A 25,120-nucleotide genomic window follows, 5' to 3' on the forward strand; every position below is an offset into this window, starting at 1 on the left:
AACGGGATGTTCAATATTCTTGCTAATTGAACTACATTTCACTGCATGATTATCTCATCGGTGTAGCTATCTATGATCTAATTTCTTAATCCAAGCTAGATTTAGTTTGTTATACTAGGCTATCGCTCCAAGTACTTAGCTTATTTATTCACCTGTGGCTCGTTGTCATAATGGATAAGGTCTCCTCGACCTTCGAAGGACCATGGAGGACACAACCGGAATAAAACGCCAGGAGAATAAAACTCGATTTATTCTTTTTAGATCATCAAATTATTCAAATCATAGATTTGAAAATTCTGAAATATTACTGATTTTAAATATTTTTAAAACTCCCATTTCTTCACAATGGCAAAATTATTTTCAATGGCTCCATAAAATAAAATTAAAATAGCTACTTCGCCAAAATCGCAGAAATTTAATCGCAGTTACATAAGAAAACCAATATTGTGCAAGGCATGCAATTCTTGGCATAGCACACAAATCTACTCCTACATGCTTATGTATATGCGCAGTTGAATTAACATTCTAGCTCCTTAGTTAATTTCGTTTTATTCCGACGTGTTTCTACTTCTACTTGTCTAGTAAACATTTTGGCAGAAGTTACAAGAGGCAGCGATTTGGCGGAACGGGTTATGTTTTTGCTCATTTGGTTGCTTCTTTAGTTATCATATCATAATATATTGATGACTTTTTTATAGTTCCATTTATTATTTAACTTTAAACGCTGTAAATACAAACAAATAATGTTCTTGCCAAAAGTTGAAATGCTGAACCTTAGTGTTTGAAAATCTTTACCCAACTAGACCAACTCTATTATTCCTTAAATTTAAAACTATCTTTTTATAAAAACAGACAATTTCAAGACATAAAAACACACAACCTACCAGGCTTGATATAAGTGCAAGGTCTGTGACTCTCTGGTGGCGAATATGTTGTCGGGCTATACAGACCAGGTCAGTCATTTCTTATTCTATAACTAACATTTTATAACTTGCGCCAGCTTTAAGAATTCAGCGCGCTACGTTAGTCCCAGCCGCGCAATTTATTATGAACAACATTCGTATTCTTCTCCGGCCGTATGCAAGTTCGCATAATATGCATTCATTTGTCAAACTGCACTGAATGCGGCATTTTAATCGGACCTTACTGACCCGCCATTGTGGACGCTAATGTTGATTTATGGACACCTCCATCTACCAACATCCTTATGATTGTGTTATTGTAAACACATCAAGAAATATGTACTTAATTGTTTTCGTAAAGATATGTTGCAAATACTTACGTACTATACGTAATTAAGTTAATTACATGTATTTAATTGAAAACGAAAAGCAATAAGCCACAACCGGGGTTTTTAGATTAAACATCCATGAGTAAGAGTGGGAGTGGTCCTATTCTTTGTTATTGGTGACGGGAACCACACGACACTCCAGGATTATTGTTACAAATAATTCCGAAACCATCAATCAACTTACTCCTCTCCACATATTTGCGTGTTATGTCTAAGACGCTTAACATCCATACTTTGCTATCAGGACGATTGTCTTGAAAGCAATGCGACTAATACTCGCCTTAGGTGCGGAATGTCCACTAAGTAGTGTGGCAAAATGGACTCTTAGATAGGGCATCGTGGCTAAGCTAAAGTGCCTAGTTCTAACTTCGCTTAGAAAAGCCATTTTTTGAGACATTGTCAAAGTTTAAAGTACAGTCAGTGGACACTAGATAAGTGAATAGTATTTATTGTTTGAAGCGCTAAATTGCGCCTCAAATTAAAAGCAATTGATAATTCTGATGGCTCTGGGTGGAGTTTTGAAAAACACTTTATTGTTTTTATACAAAATGTGTTGTACAGTGGTAGAATAATCAAGAAATTAAAATGAAAGACTTTGAATTTGTACAAAAGAAAACATTAAAAAGTGATATCTCTCTTCGCTTGATCTCCGTGGAACATGATCTAATACCGAGAAATTAGGACAAACTTATTTGTACAAAAGAAAACATAAAAAAGTGATATCACTCTTCGCTTGATCTCCGTGGAACATGATCTAATACCGAATACAGCAACGCTTGTACGACCACGAAAACATATCACAACTAATCTGTTTGAACCGGAGTTAGAAGACAACCTGCACAGGGTCATTTCCACTGCATGCCAGGGTATTATATCCAGTACTGGCGATCTCCGATCGGGTGTCCCCAGGGCTCGATTACTGCTTATTACCATGCATAGTGCCATTACCGAGCAGCCATTACAGACCCGTGCCGCGCACGTAATATCCACTCGTTTTACAGTATTCCCGCTGGGCCTGGAGTTTAGACCACATCGTTTTAAAACTAAGGCCGATACCTTTTATTATATGAAACCAATTCGGGTGCTATTTTATGATGTTAAACTTTGTTATAATTTAAATTGTGTTCTGCTTTTTGGTCTGTAAGGCTGTGTCAGTTACATTTGTCTTTTGTCAATATTTTTTTTTCCTTTTTAATTTTCATTCACTGCTCTAGTATTTCTCCTTTCTTAACAAATTTGATCTTTCTTACCTTATTACAATCGTCAAATGATATGATAATGTTTATAGACCTTATGTTACAAGCTATAAAAATAAGTGTACTTTGTACCCATTTTTAGAAACGAAACTAAGCCTCCCGCTTACACGTGATAAAGTCTATTATGGTCTAAATTGACACCACTAGTCTTTCACACACCCACATTTTAAAACCTGGTCTCAAGAGGAATGTACCCTCGTCTTTACGTAATTGATCGTGTCGAGGATATGGCTCGCAGCAGATATGCATTTTTCCAAATTAATGTTCTAGTTCCATCTTGCAATTTGCTGAATGGCGTATATAATCGGGGATGAATATGCGAGACAGGGTTGGCAAAGAAAAATAAACTAATAAGGAAATTAAAATAGCGAAAATTTATGCTTATTTTAGGCCAATACTGTTGGGCTAAAGTTACTGTTTAAGATTTTTGTTCTTTTTTCAACTACCTAATTTGTTATATGTGTAAAGCAAAACATTTACTGAAACTTCGTGATACAAAATATCCCTTACTATTTTAAACTCTGATTAGGTTGGACTGGATTTGGTAGTTTTGGTGTTATTTTCAATATTCAGTCATTCAGTATCCGACATGTGCAACATTTAGAAACAACACCCAATTTTGCTTTAGAAGAAACTTTAAAAATATTAAAAAAAGTACTTAAACCTTCAGAGAACATATTAATCAAAATGTTGCGTTTCATCTTGTCAACATCATTTTAATAGGCTATTTTACACCATGTAAAAAAAAATATAAAAATGCACGTATCTTATAGATTTTGTAAAAAATAAAAGAAAAACATCGATCATTATTCATAAAAGTGCAATATGGATTTTATAATTCAATTTAAAAAATCCTCTTTTTTAATCTGTTCTTCAAAAGTCGAAAACGCTATCCGCCATGTTGGGTACTGACGTGACGTCATACTTTTAGTAAACAAATATTGAATCGAAAACATATTGATGATGTCAGGCTCTGTTTATTTTGAAATTTTAAAATTTCTATCACGTTTTTGGGTTTTTACTCTTTAATAATTTAATAGAATCATGGAAGACGGTTTTGTGAAAGCAGACAATATAAATCAACCGAGGATTAATACGTTGATGGTGGCGAAATTTTTTGCGTCCAATCACGATTTCTGTTCTGCTGAGTTAAGAAATGTTAAAACAGCGATGTAAGTATTTATTGTATTAAACATTCTCTTACAATACACAATTATAATAGGTAAATTATTACACAACCAATCCAACATAACCTATTTTTTGTATTGTTTACTAAAAGTATGACGTCACGAGTCAAAACAGCATGGCGGATGGCGTTTTCGCGCGAAAATACAAAATCATAAATAATAAATCGTTTTTAGAGCACTTTTCGGCTTCAAAAAATTTTAATAAAAATTCTATAGGTATAACACAGTCTCAGGATTGATTTAAAACAGTTTTCAAAAAAGAGTGTAATAGCCTATTACTTAACATTCAATTTACCAAACAAAACCTGTTACAGATACAATCTACAATTGCGTTTTCTTTTTTGACTTGATTCATCTGCCAAAGGAACTTACTTAATAAAAGTTTGAGGTGTTAATAAATTAAATCAAGTAAACTGATGAAATGCTAATAGTCGATGTAAGTGAATCTGCTAACACAAGATTCGATGTTATAAGCGAAACTGGTAATACGTGATATTTCGTAAATTAACTTGTAAGCCAGAGATGGGTTTTCTAGTGAGGTATTCTCACTTAAAAGTTTTCAACCTCGTGGTTATTTAATCTATGAGGCATATTATATAGTCACGTCTAAACCCTTTGCGGGGTCTTGAAAAGTCTGAAAGGTCACGTTCAGCATATGGCCTTATGGCAACAGGTTGCAATCCTATGCCTAGCTGTGCCTATACCTTAGTCGCCTTTTACGACATACATGGGCAAGATATGGAAAAACAACACTCCATGAATATAATTGGCTTTCCCGAAATACCCAAAGCAGAAGAACAAGAAGCGTACCACAAAATATCAATCTCCCCTACTCGTATGTAAAAAATTCAATTCCAATAAAATATACCATAAACATTCCAGCATTACAGTAGCCTGTCATTTCCTGAGAATAATAAGAAGCCAGAAATGTAATATACTTGGAAATTTAAAATTACACTACGAACAACCGCTGGTCTCTGCTGAACTGGCTCTGTGCATATTAGAAATACAGACTGCGAATTATTTTTCTTGAGTAGCCACCGCAACGGGGACATTTTGTTATTACATTTTAAATTGCGTTCCGCGACTATCTTTGTTTCAAGAATTACGTAGCTTTATGTTGTTTGAAGCGTTATTTACCTACATACATACGTATTATCACGTGTATTTCCATTGCAGGGTTGACAGAGCCAACAATCTTAAAAAGACTGATAGGCCACGTTTAGCTGTCTGGCAAATGATAGAATTAGGTTCAAATAGTGACAGGGGACTTGCCCATCGCTTAGAAGATTCCCAAGTTTATAAGCCTACCCCTTTATTGCCTTTTACGTTATCCATGGATAAGAATTGATTTTTATCAATTGGTGCCGAGAACCACACGGCAAAAACGTTATTTATTTTACGGAAAAGAACCATTCACAAAACTTCCATTGGGCAAATACTTACTGAGTCATCTATTATTTAAAAGAAAGCTTCCGTATAGTTAACGGTTGTTGCCATTAAATAAAGAGCCGTGTGGTTTCCGGCAGAGCAGAACAGAACCACCCAATCTCCCTGTGAATGTTACAAGGTTAATTAAGAAAGCTTACAAAATACCATCATCTTTAGATTTACATCACATCATGTAGATATAACGTTAATCAAACTCCTACACTTGGGTCATGAATGACTCTGACGGCGCACATTGACATAGCAAAAAATAAGTAGAACTTCGTTGATGGTTTTAACTTCCGTTATTACTATTAATAGAAATTTCACTGTAGCTGTCATCAGTTAAAATACTTATCACTTTTGGTCAAAGATCAACAGGTATCATCAAAATAACATACGAAACGTGCCATGTGGTTCCAGGCTCTTTCAATTCCATCATTAAGTCATAAAGCTGAACGCAGCCTTTTTTAGTCTTTTCAAGACTGTTGGCTCTGTCTACCCCTCAAGGGATATCCCTAGCTTACGTATTACGTAATCTATATAGATGATTATACGTGCATACGTAAGCTAAGTACATTGCATAACATACATATGCAAAATACAATAATTTACTTTAATAACTTAAAATCAACCACCGCTTTGGTCATTAAATTCCGAATATGTCATCCCTTTGTGTGTATAAGTACTTATAGTTTGATCTGTATGTAAATAGCTGTAATACCCGGTATAACACGTTTGAGTGTCAGAAATGCAACAAAGCTGGTAATTTAGTGGAATTTAAACGGAAATTTTGTTGTTCCGCGTAAATGGAATGTTCCAGAGGCGAGACGCGTGCGCCTCGAGAATTATTCCTGTTCCTATTGTGCGACCGACAAATGAGTTGTTTAACTTTTTGCGAATTCTAGATTGTTTGGCAACCGGAACTGAGTGGAGTTTGAGTTTAAACCTTCTAATTTACTTACCTTCATAATTAAATTATGTTATTTTAAAGCTGGATTAAAATTGGAATTAGATTAGTGTGTTTAGTTAATGGTGGTGTTGTGTGCTGTGTTCTTTTTTTTTCTTGTTATGATTTTTTTTTTTATAATAAGAGTGATATCAAAATTATATATATAAGTAATTTTGATATCACTGTCCTCTTTTCTAATGATACGTTATTTAACACTACGATAATCTCAAAAATTTTCATATAACATCAGGAATAATTAGTTAGCATCTGTAAAAACAGTCCATCAAATGTAAAGTTATGGAAAACGTGGACCTGCTGAAACTATTTCATCAAGAAACAAGAAATGATTAAATTCTTTATCCATAAGTCCAGTAAAAGAAATAAGAATCCAATGCTTCATAAGAACAATTCATGACAATGCAGTGTGTGTGGTCGTAATATCAAATGATTGATGGATCAGTTCCGCAAGATCTTTGTAAAAAATATACCTATCATAATTTTTGTTGGTCACCACATGACTTGTTATTTGATTTTGTTTGGGTGAATCATAGAGATAAGCTTTATTAATCCTGAATAAAGTTATCTAAAATTACATTTGTAGGTCACCTATTTCCTAATCCTAAAGTTAATTCGTTTTAATCTTAATCCAAAACAAGGCAGTTGAATGTTTTTATAAAAAAAAAATATTGCTTCCACCGAAACAATCATGAAAATATAGCTCATATTTATAACTAGTTCACAAATTTAGTGGGAATAAATAAAAACTGGCATGTGGAGTTTGGCAGAGGAGCTAGTTAAAAGTTTCAGGGATTTGAAAGCGGGCTTGTAATTAACGCAGTGCATCCCTAGGGAGAGGCGGACACTACGTGGAGTTACTAAATTGCTAACAAATAATACCACGAATTTTGTTGTATCGATGTAATAGAAGTTACTCGTATCTGAGAGTAAACTTAAACTAAGACTCATGTTTCTTTTTGACGGATTGAGAAGCTAAGGAGCTGTGTAAGACAGAAATTTCATCTTTGAATTTTCCAAATTAAGAAAAAAATACAATTGAAACCTTCTACCTTAGTAATATTAGCCAATCCAGGCCAATCAAAAACGTTAGACCCATCATCACCAGACCGAGGATCGAACCTTAGCTCTGTTCAAAGGCAAACATAATAATCCCCAAGCTACATATAATCTTAAAACTGAAAATAATCAAACTTAGATTCGTGAATTCAACACAGAACAATACAGACATCAAAGAAATTGATGTAAGAATATAACCGCGTAATGCACCAGGAACTCCAAGCACAGACAGTTCATATGTCAGCGTACTTTGTCAACAAGTAATGGTGTGACCACAGAATAGCTAAATAACCCTTGGCAGTAAGGAATGGAAGGCTACAATGGCTACGGTACCGCAAATCGAAGTACGGGACGCTAGCATACTGTATTACTTGGGACGCCGCCACAGAAATGTTATTCGCAACGGCACTAGAGGCATTACAGATAATACTGTATTATTGACCTGGATCTATGATTGGATTCTATAGAAAAATAAAACTAACGCCGCGTTATATTGGAAATCGCAAGAATATTCATTTCAATTCATTTTAGAGGTGTTTCTTAAAAAAGAACTTAAATTGAAGAAAAACAAAGTGTTTATGAGCTGCTAGTGAGAAAGCCTTGAGTTAATCAAGAAATACTTTTAAACTTGTAATTCTTTATAGAAATGAGGTAGCAATCGATGTTACTATCTGAACTTCAATTCCTAGATTTAGTCAAACTGAAAGTAACTCGAGGTCTCTATCTTTAAAAAAAATAAAGATGCGGTATATATTAATGTTGATATTATATTTATAACGCCTTAACTTCAAATTAATTATAACTTGTATTTAAAAATACTAGTAAAAAAATTTTAAATCATGTCAGTACTATACAATCCAGAAGACGGCAAGAACAGACATACCCAAAATAGGAACTTAAATAAACTTTAGAGGCAAACAAGTCGAAGTCTTCGGGCTACGTAATTACTTTGGGAACTCAAGTGGACCAAACAAACTTACGCGCTATACTGCGGTTATCAAAGTGCGAGAGCCTATTTACTTTTCTAATTGATTGGCCACATTAATCACGAGTGCGCAGGAACACAAAACATCCGCGGAACAGATGTTTACCTCAGCTACAAACATAAAATCACGCCTCTTCAGGGGAGGCAGAGACTACATCTTTTCACTTGCTAAGATCCTTTTCTACTTCTTCCTTTTTTGTTGTGTTGTTGGTAAGCTTCTTCATAAGTAGACAGAATATGTCGAAAACCTTCACCATCTATAAATTTATCACAAACTAAAGCCAATAAATCAATCGTACACCTTATTCTACAACGTAATTTTATACAAACATTTTTTTCTTGTTTAGTTTATGTTTTTTTTTACTTACCTTAGTATGTTTGCAACAATAACCATTGTATTGTAAGATGATTTATTTATTCGCTTATAGTTAAATAATTGATTAGGTATGTACATACATTTCTCATAGAAAATGAAACTTACAACTACAAAGTAATTGTTTGTTTCCATTGAATTTTCGATCGTGTTTTGTGTAATACGTGAGTGAGAGTGATTGCTAACTATTGATAAATTATAACGTGGTTGAAATACACCATCTGTTTACATCTTTAATTTATACTAGAACACATCCGCGATAGAGAAAGTTCATTGTGAATTTGAGATGAATCAGATACGTTACTCCTTATGAGGTATTTAGATACGCGAGCAGAACCGGTCGCATTACGCGCAAATGCGCTGGCGCAGCGATCATTGCTGGTTTTCCTGTTATAAAATGTGCCGAGGATAAGTGAGCTAATTGATACACGTGAGATTTTGCAACATAGCTTCTTAGGATTATCCAATTTAAATTCTTGATTTAACGTGCCTTTATAATGAAGTATTACAGTGAAGAATAACATATTTTTCATATTTCTCAGGAAGAAAAGGGCAACAATGATCGTTAACCCTTTTTAATGAATAATGATTTTCTATTCATCGTCTACAGACACCACCGCGATAGGCTAAGGTTTTGTAAGGCCTTTTTGAAAACAAATAGATAGCCATTTGCTTTCATTTTTCGCATACATAACTTACATATAAGTCATTAATCAATAAATTTATTGCCCTATTATCCAGCTAAACTTAAGCAACAGCCGGCCGATGTGACAAAACGCATTTATCAGTTAACCACTGATCCACTTGTGCGGAGCGCTCGTTTGAACGACAATTATTTCTTGCTACATCACTAATTACTTGCTCGGCGAGTGATGATTACTGGATACAGACTGCAGTCGGAATAAAATGACGATTGCAAAAAAATAATTTGCAGTTATAAACTTTATACGGTCATGTATTTCATAGCTGAGTTTAAGACATTATTGTTGTTAATTTTGTTACACAATCAGTAGGTTCGTTTTCCTATCAAAATTAACAATTATGCCACAAATGTTCTCTAGTCCGGGTTGGTGCACTTTCTAATATTATTGTTGATCATAATTCCATTTAACTGTTTGTGTATACCTGTAGGCTATAACTTGACGACAACAACCTTAATGTAATTGTAATGACAAAAACTTTAAAGCAATCATCATATGGCATCAAATTTTTGTCATTCTCACATCGTTGTCAACGAAACTGTTAGGCGTTGTTGTTATTGCTTAGCAATCGGTGCTTGTCATTTCAATTCTAATACTATACTAATGATATTTCACGTGATAAACATAGTTTATACCGACTGTGGAATTGTTTCACCGGTTCCGGATATTTGCTTTGGCCAACTTTGCCTACACGGAGATTCCTATTTTCATCATTCATCTAAAGTTACCTTGTACGTCATCCGTTTGACATTGATTTTAGCTACTCTACCAGAAAGCACATAGGTTTGACCAGAAACTATTATTAGGCGCGTTTTCTTTCATACATTAAATCTGGCAGGTCTATTATAAACCTCGTGGCGTAAGTCCTATACCTCTCTAGAAATCCGCCCGGTAGCCTCTGATCATAATCTTAGATTGGCTAGGTCAGATTTTTACACGATCCTTTGCAGGTAATAAATAGCTAGTCCTGTCTAAACGCAGCTCGGACACCGGTCAGTGGTCTGTCAAGTCGACTGCGGGCGCACATCAATTACGAAGCCGCGTGCCCCGCTACAAATTGATCGCTTCCATGTACCGTGCTGTGACCCATTTAGACCTCATAAATCTACAATTTTATATATCATCCTCCTGACGTTAGTTTCGGCCGCGAAAAAGGAGTTGATCTGCTTGTGACATGACCACAATTCTGAAGTGGTTTAAGCAATAACACAATCGATCATGCAGGGAAGCTTGGATCATAGACAAACGTTCAGTTTTAAACATGTTTTTCCTAACCGTGAGTGTAATGTATGGAACTCCTAAAAGGGTCCTTGTAATACAGTTAGGTAGATTTAGAAACACTAGAGATTCAAGAAGGTTTAATATTTTTTTCTTGTGTGGTATTTTCCTGTTATTTCGTTATTAAAATTTATATCCCTCCAAGAATTCGTAATACGGGAAAAAGCAAAAGGAAATTGCGATACTTGAAAAGAAACCAGGAAATGTAAAACGTAATTTGTTTACATTCTCTGAATTCTCCAAAGTAATGATTGAATCGTTGTATCATTACAGGGATTCTTATCCCTAGTGAGTCTTAAAAATTTTGGATCATTTGTATATTATTTTATTTGGGAGGGCGTCGAAGCCTGAATTTAAACCTCGTGGGCCCGTGAGCGGGGTAGTGAAACGCCAAGATGATGATGGTGCTTGAAGAGAAAATATTCAAATATTTTATGTTATAAGTTTTGTGTATTGTTTCACGTAATTTATTCCTTATGGGGCAGACGGAGTCACGGCTGGCTTAAACTTAATGGCTGAATGGTAGAAATAAAATTCAAAGACAGTAACATGTAATTTTTACGGCGATGAGCTGGAATTTTTGTTATTTATTGAAATAACAAAAATTCCAGCTCATCGCCGTAAAGTCGAAACCCAAGTTTAGATGCCTTTTTCCCGATTGACTTTTACAATCTATGCGTGAAGTAAAGCAGATGGTACCTACTATGTTTTTCTTTGCTACCAAACTAGCATGCAATTAATTGAAAATATTATGAAGCACAAAAAAAAATCTTATTTCTTATAGGACTTATGCAACATGTACAAGACATATGTCGACAAGTTGTACCTACGTGGTTGCGACAGCTTCGTCGTATGAGACATCCAACTCATTCATATTGAAATGCTATGAGCAAATTGGAACACGAGTCATGTCGTGTATTGTCGCTTGCGCATTAAAATACGGCCAATGTAATATACATTGTTAAACTTTACGATGATTTACTACAAGTATGCTATGGCAAAGCGGTAACCAAACCTGAACAACACGATTTCTGTAGAGCTACTATTTATTTATATATTTTATGTATATCAAGGAAAAAAAAGAATAGGACTTAATACTAAAGAGAAATTTAGTACAAGGGTACTTTTATTTCCAGAGAAATTTCTTCCAGTAGGCCCACGACAGGAAAATGTAAATATTATTAAGTATGCTACTTTTTAACTCTACATACATATCTTGATTAAACAAATTATTAATTATAATGAATCATTAATACATTTTAAAGCTAACAATGTAAACATACATTTAAATAAATTAAAATAAACTAAACCTAATTTAAAAAAAAAATATCTAAATAAGGAAAATAAAATAATAGTCAATAATTTGAAAATTGCATTGTAAAATTGTACATAGTGCCGTGTGGTTCCCGGCGCCAATAGAAAAAAGAATAGGACCACTCCATCTCTCTTCCATGGATAGTAGGGTGTCCCGAAAAAATTTTTTTTTTATTTCTTTAATGCAAGACATCTTAAAAGCTGCGTAATTAATCGTAGATTACTACAAAAATATAAAAAAATATATAATACGATATCTTTAGGGTTCTACCGATCGTCAAAGTTTTCAGAAATTGGCATTTTTGTGGCAATCTTGTATTCTTGGTAATGAGCGTAAAAATTAATAAATATATAAGTTTTGATGTTTTGTTGTATGTAATACACACACTACATTGATTTACAAGCCAAAACGTGTTACCAGCGGCTTCGAATTTGTCAAGTTTCAACCTGCAGATGCATTCAATTTTCAACTTGTTTCGAGCATTTTCATGACTCAACTAGCTAGTGTTTCCTACAAGTTTTTTATTGCTTTTGAAGTAGTAATAAGTTATTGCTATAGTCCTATTTTAATAATGAGTTCGAGGCATAGTGATACTAGTTGTGATTTATTGGGACCATACCAAGAAATGTATGACCAACAGCTACCAACTATAAAAGACCTGATTAAATATATTGTATTTGTCAGATATGACTTAAAAGTCACGATCAATGGAAAAGATTCATCCAATTCAAATATATTTTCAATTATATCCGAAAAAATGATTAGCATCTGGGCTAAAGCTTCAATTCCATCAGTAACTAAGGAGCGAATCACTCAATTGCTGAAGTCGTATTACGAGAAGTACCTCAATTTAAAAAGATACCCCAAAAGCAAGCAAAATTACAGTTTGGAAAACAAAGTAAAGTTATTTTTAAAATTATCTGAGAAGCTTTTTGACGTTGCTGCTTGTAAATGCAGTTCATTTGTATCTTGTTCGTGTCCAAAAATATGAAAGTTTCCATTAATAAGCGAGCTTTTTTGTTGGACCAAAGAAATGACAGAAAAATGGCTATAAGTGGTTTGATAGAAAGGAAAAAGCTAGAATAATGAAACGACAGCAGAGACAAGTCGACGAGTCTACAAGGGCGGCTATAAAGTCTTCTTTCATTCGAGAATGTGATTCTATAGCTACAAATTCAGACAAAAATTTGATGCTTCCATTTCCTTCAGAAACGTTAATATATTCATCGCCGACGAACGTTTATTCGACAGAGACACCATCTCCCTCAAAAGCAAACCGGAATACATTGCAATTACCAACAGTTGCTTAGATCTGTGATAGATAAGGTTTGTCTACGCGATCTGCTGCTGCTGTAGTTTCTGCAGTTTTAGCTGACGTCAGCTTGGTTTCTGCCGAAGATAAAGAATACTCTGGTTGTCGATAAAAACAAAATTCACAGAGCTGTATCTAAATCTCGTACAGAAGTTTAAAAAAATGTTAAGGGTATTGATATAAGACTAGTTACAGAGGCCTCTCAAAGTGTAATGGACGATTCTTCTAGAAATGGATTTATACGAAACAGGTTACAATCTCGAGCAGAAATGCCAAATTTTACATACAAGAATAAATTTAATTTTTAACTTTCTGTTTTAATTTACAGCTTCAATTTTGTTTCAGTTGTTTTCTTGTACCTTAAAACACTGATTTTAATGAAAAAAATAACTTTGTAACTTGATTTTTATTTCATTTCAGGTGTATAAGATCATATGGTAAAATATAAAATTTTGTAAACTTTCAAGTGTGGTAGAACCCTAAAGACGACACGCAATTCAACTATTTTTACTATATTTGTATAGTCTATACAATTACGCAAATTTTGACACCTCTTGCATTAGAGTAGCTTAAAAAAAAATTTTTTCATACATCGACGGGACACCCTAATGGATAGGCTTATATACTTGGGATTCCTCTTTTAGGCGATGGGCTAGCAACCTGTCATTATTTGAATCTCAATTAATTCTACCATTAAACCAAACGACTAAACGTGGCCTTTCAGGCTTTTAAAACAAAACCGCGAAACACGATCTTCCAAAGTCTCACATGACACAGAGATTTCATTTACGAAAGTGATAAGTTTTGTTTCTACCATATTTTACTATCAGACAGTATCTTTATTTACTAAGTAATAATTTCTCTCAAACTCTTTTCAACCCTGATCTTTAAAGCCCGTAACAGTCTTCTAATATTTGTAAGACACGTCTTGTCTTGGTAAGTTGAAGTGGAGCGTTCTCCATACATTCTTTCTTTTTTCTGTGAATGTTTTTTAGTCTGTACATCTGTACAACGACAATATGGTCATTAAGCTAGAAATCATATAAACTTCGTACAAAATGGCTGTAACCGCTATATCTGAGCCCTATTCTTTGGTAAGCTGTATCAATCCAGTGACCCAGTAACACGACACATCGACACAGTGTCGACAGCCATTGTATGCTAACTTGCGCTTTAATTGTTGTTCTTGGCGGCCCATAGACCTTTTTGAAGGACAGACATGACTTTTGATTTCAGAAGTCTGATTAAATAAGTTGAGGTGGAACGTAAAATTTTAATTATTTATGCAAGTACATACTAAAAAATTTAATATTAGAACAAAAAATTCTAATGAACTTATAAATTGATCGCAATACTTGTTCGGCGAAGTTAAAAAGTTTCCTCGTACGAGTATAATAATAAATTTATCTGGGAAAGTTGATTATGGAAACCTTACCGTAAACGTACTAGGTACAATGATGACAAAAATATCTTCTCGACCTTTTACAACCATATACTTTAATACAAGGCCAATGTACCTTACATTGTCTATCAATTAACTTTTCCTGGTCAACAAATAGTTTTATTTGTAGTGTTCTTATTGCGAGCTGATAAACAACAATTCCATTAAATAAATTTCAACTAGATATTAGCTAAAGAGAACATATAAAAAATGGCAGTGACATCCCATGAGGATGACATTGACATTTTTTATATGTTTTAACAAATATTCAGTCTAGTAACAATTATATGTCTATAACAGAAACAGGAACACCTACTGCACGTGGGCTCACACGGTTCTGCCTACGTCGCTGTACTGTTATATGGATTAACCAGAACCACATAATCTTGGGTGGGATAATTTAATTAAGTGGGATTGGGTGTCGGTAAACAAGATAAAATGTACTTAGATTAATTCTAATGTTTGGCTTCGGCTAATAAAAGGAGGTACTTGTCACGCGCGTTTCTCAACAGTTGTAACATTAATATACCTATGCGGGAAAATAAAATATTTTGTAAAAGAAATACTGAATGTGCTAATCAATTATAAGGAGTTATTTTTATAAAATGACAGACTGGTTTTCCGGAAGTTCCGCAGCAGGCTTCGTCAAAAAATGGTTGGCAGAGACTAGATAGACAAATTCAAATAAATTTGAATTCAAAATTTTTTTAAAAAAACTGTCCAGTACGCCTGCACCTTATTTCGCTTCATCCACATTCATACTTTCTTCATGCAAGCTCGTCAATTTCGGTTAAGGTTCCTCGAATTTAACCTCTCAATGATAAATTGCCATAATTTACCTATCACATTAAATATTCAAAATTCGAACAAGCAAATTTTATTTTGCGTTCTATAAATTTTACGAACTGATAACTTCAGCTGCAATCGGATTAAAAATAAAACCATTGAAAATACGAGTATTCCATTCTCTCTCGCATCTCATGCTCTTAAAAAAATTATTTAACATAACATACATAACATAATAGTCACGTCTATATCCCTTGCGGGGAAGACAGAGCCAACAGTCTCGAATAGACTGAATGGCCACGTTCAGCTTTTTGGCTTAATGATAGAATTGAGATTCTAATAGTGAAAGGTTGCTAGCCCGTCGCCTAAAAAGGAATCCCAAGTTTATAAGCCTATCCCTTAGTCGCCTTTTACGACATCCATGGGAAAGAGATGGAGTGGTCCTATTCTTTTTTGTATTGGTGCCGGGAACCACACGGTAAAAAAATTATTTAATCTTATGTAAAAATGTAATTTATTTCGTACCAGCGCGTATTTGTAGGCCGTGCGGAGGCTTAAAATAGTCTTAATATAAAGTTATATTCGTAGAAGCGAAAGGATAATCCGGACCATGAATACGCCAGGCCGGCAATATATCCGCCGTGTTTCCGATATTTTCACCGGAGTTCATATCAAGATCGGATCGGAACCCCTCTGCTAATATCAGTCTTTGAAAAATGAAATGGCTGCTGCAGTATCAATGTTTTATTGAAATATATTTTACGCTAATTAAAAAGGAAAGCTTTCAAACCTATTTGATATTTCAGAATTCACGAATACACTGTGAAATAATAATCTGCAAATGCGAAAAGTTTGCATTAAAATAAGAGTACAAATTGGTTGTCCAAATATTATTTTACGTTAAGATTACTTTAGTAAGTACATATGTAGGTACATAGTAGGTATAAAGCGTTGAACAATGATATCTGTCTTACAAATTGCATGTTCTAAACCAAGCACCCAATAGCTTTACTTAGCACGCTTTATATCTTTTCTTCCTACTATAACTTACAGCCGACGACGTTGTAACCCGTCGCCGATATATCATCCTTGTTAATCTGTGCTGTCTACGTCATCTCAGTGGCGACTGCTTGCTGATTCAAACTTAGAACACCTTAGAAGTACAGGCATTAATAAAATTGTTAATCAATTTTCACATTCGATATTTGAATCGCTTTCCCTAAATTGTGAAAAATTTAGGTCATCTTTTGAGCGACTTTGTAATAAGAACCTACTTAATGCCTACTTTGTAAAAAAAAATACCTGCACTTGTTGTAACACAGGTTACACCGGTGTATTTATCATAAACCGAATGACTGAGCATGATGCTGTAAAACTACTGTTGCAATTTCACGAAGCATGTTACTGATAACTGCTGTTTTATTATTTAATTTAATAAATATTTATTATAAATACATTTTCCACTTTATACCTACTTGCATGTAACATACATACTTTCAATTATAATATACTTAATCGAAAAACCTTTTTGTTGAGCCGAAGCTAATCTATAGTTACAATGATTCTCCACAGTCTCCATTCCCATCTCGAGTGTAATCATAAATAACAGAGTTTGCTGTCATTTATAAACCTTCTTGTCTATGACCCGGTGGCCTAGCGATGCAACTGCAATCTGCACTGACGGGATCGAACCATCAATCGATGCCATAGCAAATAGATCATACTTCGTTAAGCGAATGAACTACAGACATATTATCAAACATCTTTGAACACAAGAATGACAAATTATAATACAGCATAAAAAATACATCTTTTTTTAGATATTTACAAGGTCTGGCAACTCGCAGAAACGTTCCCAGAATGGCATGCGTAAATCATCAGGCAACCGATTTCTGTAAAACTTTACAATTTATTTACAAAGCATATGGAATTTTGCTGCTGCCTTGCGGCGAATCCTGATTGTATTGAAACTGAGATAATTATTCCTATCTCAAATCATGGTAAGATGATTCAAATCTGTAATGCATGAAGTCTATCTTTACTGTAAACAAATCTCTTAACTGTTTCTTCAAGGATTTAACCACTCACAGGCCTATAAACACCTACTGCCACATCGAACCCTGGTCATTAGGCAAACACGTATACAGTTAGCAATTACGATGTTCATCAAAGTTCACATAATCGCTCCAATACATCGGAAAACACGTATTTCCGTCACCATTTATTAGCGACGGCCAGTGCGCTAGTCACTAATTAATATAACTGTAACTAGCTATGTTGGATGTACAGGTCTGTCTGGGTCGAACTGGGTTGATCGGTATGTAGAATACAATCGGTAACTTAGCTTATATAAATAAATAAATATATACGGGACAAATAACACAGGTTGAGTTAGCCTCGAAGTAAGTTCGAGACTTGTGTTACGAGATACTAACTCAACGATACTAGACTTTATAATAAATACTTATAAAGACAAACATCCAAAACCCAGACCAATCAGAAGAGAAAGTTCTTTTCTCATCATGCCCTGGCCGGGATTCGAAACCGGGACCTCCGGTGTCACAGACAAGCGTACTACCGCTGCGCCACAGAGGCCGTCAATAACAAGATGGAGAGTCAATTAAAAGTTAGTCTCAAACCACAGTAAATATGCAAGCATATTATCTATACTTATAATAAATCTGTAGAGAGGTCAATTCTGTACATGGAATATATTTTTAAAATAACTATCAGGGGGTGATTAGTGATCGATACTGATGCCAAAAATGCAATCAGTAAATTTTTTGTCTGTCTGTCTGTCTGTCTGTCTGTCTATCTGTCTGTCTGTATGTTCTTTATAGAAACAAAAACTACTGGACGGATTTTAATGAAACTTGGTACAGGTATTCTTCATACTCCTGAGCAGGTTATAGTATACTTTTCATTGCGCTACAATCACTAGGAGCAGAGCAGTGAAAGGAAATGTTGGGAAAACGGGAGAAGTTACTTGATTTTTTAAGCTTCCGTCGCGTGTGAAGCCTTAATGGTTAAAGATACAGCGAAACCATGTATAACGGAAATATTCTACATAAAATTATTAATAAAATATCCCACGACAGCATAAGTCTATCTTTTATAGTTGACTCACAATAACACGTTTAATTCCTAATAGCTTAGCAGTTCGGAGATTTCTGATTATATTTCTTTACTCTGATGTTTATAATACCAATAACACTCACACTCATTCGTTATTCTTAAAATTAATATAAGTACCTATTCAATAAAAAAAGAATCATCGAAATCGGTATAGAAACACCAAACTTATACATGAAATAAAATACCCTAACAAGCCATCGCGCGTAAATACTGAATCATGCTATAAGGATTATTTTTGCGTAACGGTTGCCGCGCTCGACGCGGCTAGCGGCGGCAGGGTATAAAAGGGGCAGGAGGCGAGCGTAAGCTTCATGACCAAGGCAGCCAGGGGGAGACTTCACGCAGTTCTCTCCTCCAGCCTCCCCCTGAGGACGAAGCTCGGGATCTACCAAACGTACGTCAGATCCCGCCTCACGTACGCGGCCCCGGCGTGGTACGCATTCTGCTCTGAGACCAACAGGAGAAGACTCAGAGCCCAAGAGAACCAAAGTCTCAGAGCAGTCGTCAGAGCCCCGTGCTACGTAAGGAACTCGACGATCCTCAGGGACCTGAAGTGGGAGAACCTAGATATTCGAGAGGGCGGACGCGTCATCACACAGCCACCTGCGCGGCATCGCGCCGCTCCACGCCCGCCCTCCGGGCCATCGGGTGAAACCCTCCCCTCGCTGCCTCGCGGCTGACGTCGTCGACCAGTGACAACGCCGCCGCCGATGGGAACTCCCAGTGTATGAAGACGTGAAGACCCAGGCCGTCACGGCCACCCCATCGACCTGCCTACAGTCATAGGCAGCGATGATGCCATTGAAGAGGGCCAAAAACCCTGACCAATCTACTCTGACTCCCTTAAGGGAGTATGGGAAGACCCGACGACGGCAAGACAGTATTGCACAGGCGTTTCAACTTTATTCTCATTTCTTTTTATTTTGTAAGTTGTAGGTACATATTTCTGATTATAATTATATTAGAATATTTTCTTTAGTTTAAATAGGCACTTAGATTTGTACATACATACATAAAATCACGCCTCTTTCCCGGAGGGGTAGGCAGAGATTACCTCTTTCCACTTGCCACGATCTTATATTAATCTATACTAATATTATAAAACTGAAGAGTTTGTTTGTTTGTTTGAATGTGCTAATCTCAAGAACTACTGGTTTGATTTATAAGATTATTTTTGTGTTGAATAGACCATTTATCGAGGAATGCTTTAGGCTATATAACGTCTATCTGCAACTATTAGGAGCGAAGAAATAATGGAAGATGTGAAAAATATCGGGGAAGGAGCATCCTTGAGGGCTTCAATGATGCCCAAAATAACTATTCCACGCGGACGAAGTCGCAGGCACAGCTAGTATATAATATAGTCACGTCTATATCCCTTGTGGCGTAGAAAAAATTTTTACGATTTAAATAATATCCCAATCCAAATGGATTACTACCACCCGACGTTTCGTTGCTGCTAGTCGTGTCTAATAAACATGGTGTAGGAAGTATAGGCACAAAGTTAGTTATTCACTACACAAGACATACATACATAAAATCACGCCTCTTTCCCGGAGGGGTAGGCAGAGACTACCTTTTTCCACTTGCCACGATCTCTGCATACTTCCTTCGCTTCATCCACATTCATAACTCTCTTATTGCAAACTCGGCGGTTTCGGGTACTCCTGACCCTTTACCAGAACGTCTTTAATTTGATCAAGATACTACACAAGACAGAAGGAGAAAATATGAGAGAAAGAATCAGTTTAAAATTATATATTGTTAGACATAAAATAAAAATATATTATAATCTTTGACATTTTTTCCTAACCTAAACCTAAACCATGGCAATCGTTGCTATGGCGTACATAAAGAAGGTTGCCTACACATGGTATTTCAGAATCTACCTTTAAATTATATTGTGAGTTTGTGTAGGCTTTGTGGTTAGAATGACAAGTACCTACTAATGTTCGAAGGCAAACTAGTCTGAATAATGACGGGCGGACATACGAGATATTCCGTCTTATTCGTGTGTTGTTGCAACTGCGATATTTCATAGGTGCAAGTCAGGCTCTCAAACACTCTATGAGTAGTACGGTATTGAATAAACATGCATAATTTATGAAAAACGTGTTTTTGGACGAAACGCACATATGGAGGTAGCCCCGAACAATTACGCCAAAAAAATAATTTAGTTTTTAATCAGTCTTTACTTTTCATTAGGTACTTATTGTTATAGGTATCAATAATCATCATTCCGATATTGATCATTCATCCATTGTCTTAAAAAAAGGAAAAAGTGCCAATAAGGTCGAAATAATGGCCACAAAAAAAATAAAATAAAAAATTATTTACATTAGCAGACTATTAAAAGGTGGTAACTATGTTTTACATATTCCTTAAATTTTTACAGTTGTTTTAAAATGTAATCTCAATCTTCAAACTTCAAGTCTCTTCTTTTTTACTCGATAAACATAATTTCGAGACTTATGTTACAAGATACTAACGCAACGATACTATATTTAATAATTCCTCTTCAAGTAACTATAATCATTTCTTTTATTTTCCACATAGGTATCATAAATCCAGACAACCATTCGCATTTCAATATTAGTAATAACTTCATAAATTACGTATCATATAAATCGACAAGATAATTAGTATGAAGTATATTTCTTCATCTTTATTAACTTTACCACCCGTCTGTACACTTAATTGTTCATCTATCCACAAGATTTATTGTACTTAATGCGCCCTTTTTAAGTTATTATGTTGCGTCGATAACAGTAATTACGTGAACGATAGTCTCTACGTCTTCGCCTGACCATTCACAGTCTATTAACTTAATGAATTTAACAGTTAAGATAAAGATTCATATCTTTCTTAAATAGAATCAAATGAGTCTGCTTTACAGAGATAAAGTTGTCAAGTTATAATGTTTCATTAAGTATAGTTAAACCTGCTACTAGATTGACTCCTTCAAATGATATTATTTTTTACCAGTAGGGGAGTTATTTAAGATCATTTTTAATTACTATTTAGTTAGCCTCGAAGTAAGTTCGAGACTTGTGTTACGAGATACTAACTCAACAATATTTTATAATAAATACTTACATAAATAAACATCCAAGACTCAGGTCAATCAGAAAAAGTTCTTTTGTCATCATGCCCTAACCGGGATTCGAACCCGGGGACCTCCGGTGTCTCAGACAAGCGTACTACCGCTGCGCCACAGAAGCCGACAAATTCAATCGTCAATTATTCGTATTATGTATATTGTTAAATACCTACTCACTTACCTACGAGTATATTACTATTGACTCCAAAATTTATCGAGCTGTACTTAGGAAAATTTAATTAAGAAGTTTTCGCAAAGCAAGTTTGGTTGAGATAAAATAAAGTTTATTAGGTACCCAGATATAACTATTTTATCCTTTTCAGGAGCTGAAAGAGAGCTTCAACTATGGTCTCTTCTGCCCGCCGGTCAATGGCAAGGCCGGCAAGTTCCTGGACGAGGAACGGCGGTTGGGAGACTACCCCTTCAACGGACCTGTCGGGTACCTCGAGGTAGGTATATACTAGCGGACCGCCACGACTTCGCCTGTGGTACATACATAGCCTATAACATCCACATCCATAAATCAATGTATTTACATATTTAATATATTTTAAAATAGAACACCACATCTTTCCACATCAAAAGGGAAAAGCAACCTGTCATTATATTAACCGCAAGTCTATCATTAAGCCATACAGCTCAGCGTGGTATTTCAATTTTTTCAAGACTATTGGCTCTGTCTACCCCGCAAAGGATATAAACGTGACTGTATGTATGTACATTAAGAATTATGCTAAGTCAAAAACTAGCTCGACAGAACTACTAAAATAATGAAACAAATCATATCCTAGCATTGCGAAAATGTATTATTTGTAATTTATTACGCCCTAACACTCGTGCGCACGTCCGCATTTCCCTTATAAGGGCACCGCCGAATAAACGCCACTAGCCTACCGATAAATAAAGCGCCACCTAACGATAATTCTCAGCTTAATTATGGGTAAACCAGTTGCTCTAATAGGACAGAAATTATGTAAACCAGGTGATTATTACGCTACTTCTAATAAACAGGAGTAAGAAAATAAGTTTAGTTGAATTTGCCGCCGCTTACCGTATTAGATAATTCAGCTGGTGTGTTTTTGAGGAATGTATATCTTACTCGTTTCTTTAGTAAGAGTACTTAAGTATTACCATCAGAATACATATATCACTACTAGGGATTGCTTCCTTTGGGCTAAGCAATACTACCTATTGTCGAATAAGACAAGTGCTCTATCTCAACTCAATCTACTCGAGGTTACTAAGAAAATAAGCACTCCTCCAATATCGATAAACCTTCAGCGAACCTTATATGGACCTCCTTCTCCAAGCGGGACTCGAAGTGAATTTATGCCAGAATGACTTTTAGTAAATTAGAATCCCTTTATTATTAGGCTATATCCATGATTCAGAGAGAGGGTCTTAAGTCACGTAAACGTTTTTAATATATGGGAATTGTGATTGTTAACCATCGCTAAAAATAATCGCTATAAGTTTATAGCTGTTTTAAACGTCTAACATAGTTATGTTAGACGTTTAAAACATACATGGTTTTAAACGTCTAACATAGTTCATAGCGATTATTTTACTTAAAACTAAACAATTTTTGACGTTCATTTCAGCTAAAATACAAAAGGCGAGTGTACAAGATGCTGAAACTGGACGAGAAGACGCTAAAAGCGCTGCACTCGCGCGCCAACCTGCGGCGGTTCCTGGAACACGTGACGCACGCGCAGATCGACAAGATCACCAAGGCCTGCGCCAAGGGACTGGACCCCAACTTTCACTGTCAAGAAACGGGAGGTAAAATGTTTTTCAGTCTATTTAGTTTTTGAATCTTAATAACATAATTATATAGACTTATATGTCAACACACAATTGCAACATTTTTGGCCTACTTACACATAGAAATAATGATTTAAAAAAAAAATCCACGAGATAATATAGAACCTTCTGAATATAATAATGAAACGGCCTGGAAATGTTATACCTACCTACTTCCTAGGTAACCGTGACAATAAAATCTTCCGATACATATCAATCATGCGACACACATCAATACCCAAACATAAAATTCGTACGGTTTTGTGAATTGTTATCTAGTTTCGCATTGAAATGCCGTACTACGGTAGTCTTAACAGTCGGTATGTCTTCAAACATTTGCATACTGATCCTTTATCTACCATTGTTCGAGGAGACCAAACTGTATGGCTATTGTTGCGTTTCAATTGAGCCGTGGATAATCTGATAAATATCGGTCTAGCCTTGAGCCCGCCGTAGCCAATTCATAACGTATTGGTAGGGTTATTGATGATTTTCTTAGTGTGATTATTAGACGCAGTGGTAGAAACTGCGTCTCTAATGCTGAAGGTTATGATAACATGATAAGAGAAACGTGAATTTTTAACCGACGTTTATTTTTTTATACTTTTTATTATATCTTATTAAATTTTGATTTAAAGGTCAATTACCGCTCGCGCATCAAATGGACGAAGGATTTAAAATAATCAGTCCTTTTAACGTAAACTACGTATTACAATTACATCTACTCTGTATTTTAAAATCTATTTATCTACCTTCCAGAAACGCCCCTAACAATCGCGGCCGGACTGAAATCCCCTGGGAAGGTGCTAATAGCCCTGGTGAACGGTGGCGCCCTCCTCGACTACCGAACTAAAGATGGCAGCACTGCCGTGCACAGAGCTGTCGAAAAGAATTCTCTAGAAGCTGTCAAAACATTGCTAGAATTGGGGGCGTCGCCTAATTATAAAGATGGCAAGGCGCTAACCCCTTTGTACTTGTCGGTGACCAATAAGACGGACCCGTTATTGTGTGAGACGCTGCTGCATGATCACGCTACCATTGGTGCTACAGACCTTCAAGGGTGGCAGGAGGTGCATCAGGTCAGTACTTGAAGTTGCTGTTGAAGACCGCGGTGCAGTGGATCCCTTACATCGTTGATCTTCCTGGTGTTTGTTCTCCACGAACCAAGCTGGCTTACGTTTTCATGGTCAACATGGTCACGAAGGTCAAACAGGATTCCCTTCCTTTAATAACCTACTCTTGTCTTACCCACTCTTGAGTCGTTGTGTGGCACCTCCAGAGAAGAGATAACTGGGAGATACGCCATAGGAGTATAACATGGCTTAATGATGACATGAAGATTATTATACTGGATAACTCATATTTTCCCGCCGACGAAGTTTATAAATCGACCATTTTTAATTTCAGGCGTGTCGTCACGGCCTGGTCCAGCATTTAGACCACCTTCTCTTCTATGGCGCGGATATGAACGCGCGCAATGCTTCAGGCAATACTCCCTTACATGTGTGTGCGGTCAACGCGCAGGACTCCTGCGCAAGGCAGCTCTTGTTCAGGGGATGTGATAAGGAAGCCCTCAATTATGCTAATCAGTCGCCCTACCAGGTACGATATATAAATATGTATAATAATATTATTAATTATATATTAAATTTTTGAGTAGGAAGGTAAAAAATTCACAAATGGGATAGGAAGTCGCTGTGTTA

At 35.7% G+C, this 25,120-nt stretch overlaps 1 protein-coding gene across 4 annotated transcripts in view; it reads left to right on the plus strand.

The window, feature by feature from the left end:
* LOC106134546 (SH3 and multiple ankyrin repeat domains protein 3) overlaps nucleotides 1-25,120 on the plus strand; it is a 119,252-nt gene that overhangs the window by 71,059 nt on the left and 23,073 nt on the right. For all 4 annotated transcript variants that reach the window (XM_060944878.1, XM_060944880.1, XM_060944879.1 and 1 more), the window contains 4 exons: nucleotides 21,938-22,063; nucleotides 23,216-23,396; nucleotides 24,177-24,496; nucleotides 24,825-25,019. In XM_060944878.1, coding sequence (XP_060800861.1) covers nucleotides 21,938-22,063; nucleotides 23,216-23,396; nucleotides 24,177-24,496; nucleotides 24,825-25,019 — 822 coding nt within the window. The remainder of the gene's footprint in view (nucleotides 1-21,937; nucleotides 22,064-23,215; nucleotides 23,397-24,176; nucleotides 24,497-24,824; nucleotides 25,020-25,120) is intronic.

The sequence above is a fragment of the Amyelois transitella genome, chromosome 6 (assembly GCF_032362555.1).
Source record: "Amyelois transitella isolate CPQ chromosome 6, ilAmyTran1.1, whole genome shotgun sequence".
NCBI classification, from domain to species: Eukaryota; Metazoa; Arthropoda; class Insecta; order Lepidoptera; family Pyralidae; genus Amyelois; species Amyelois transitella.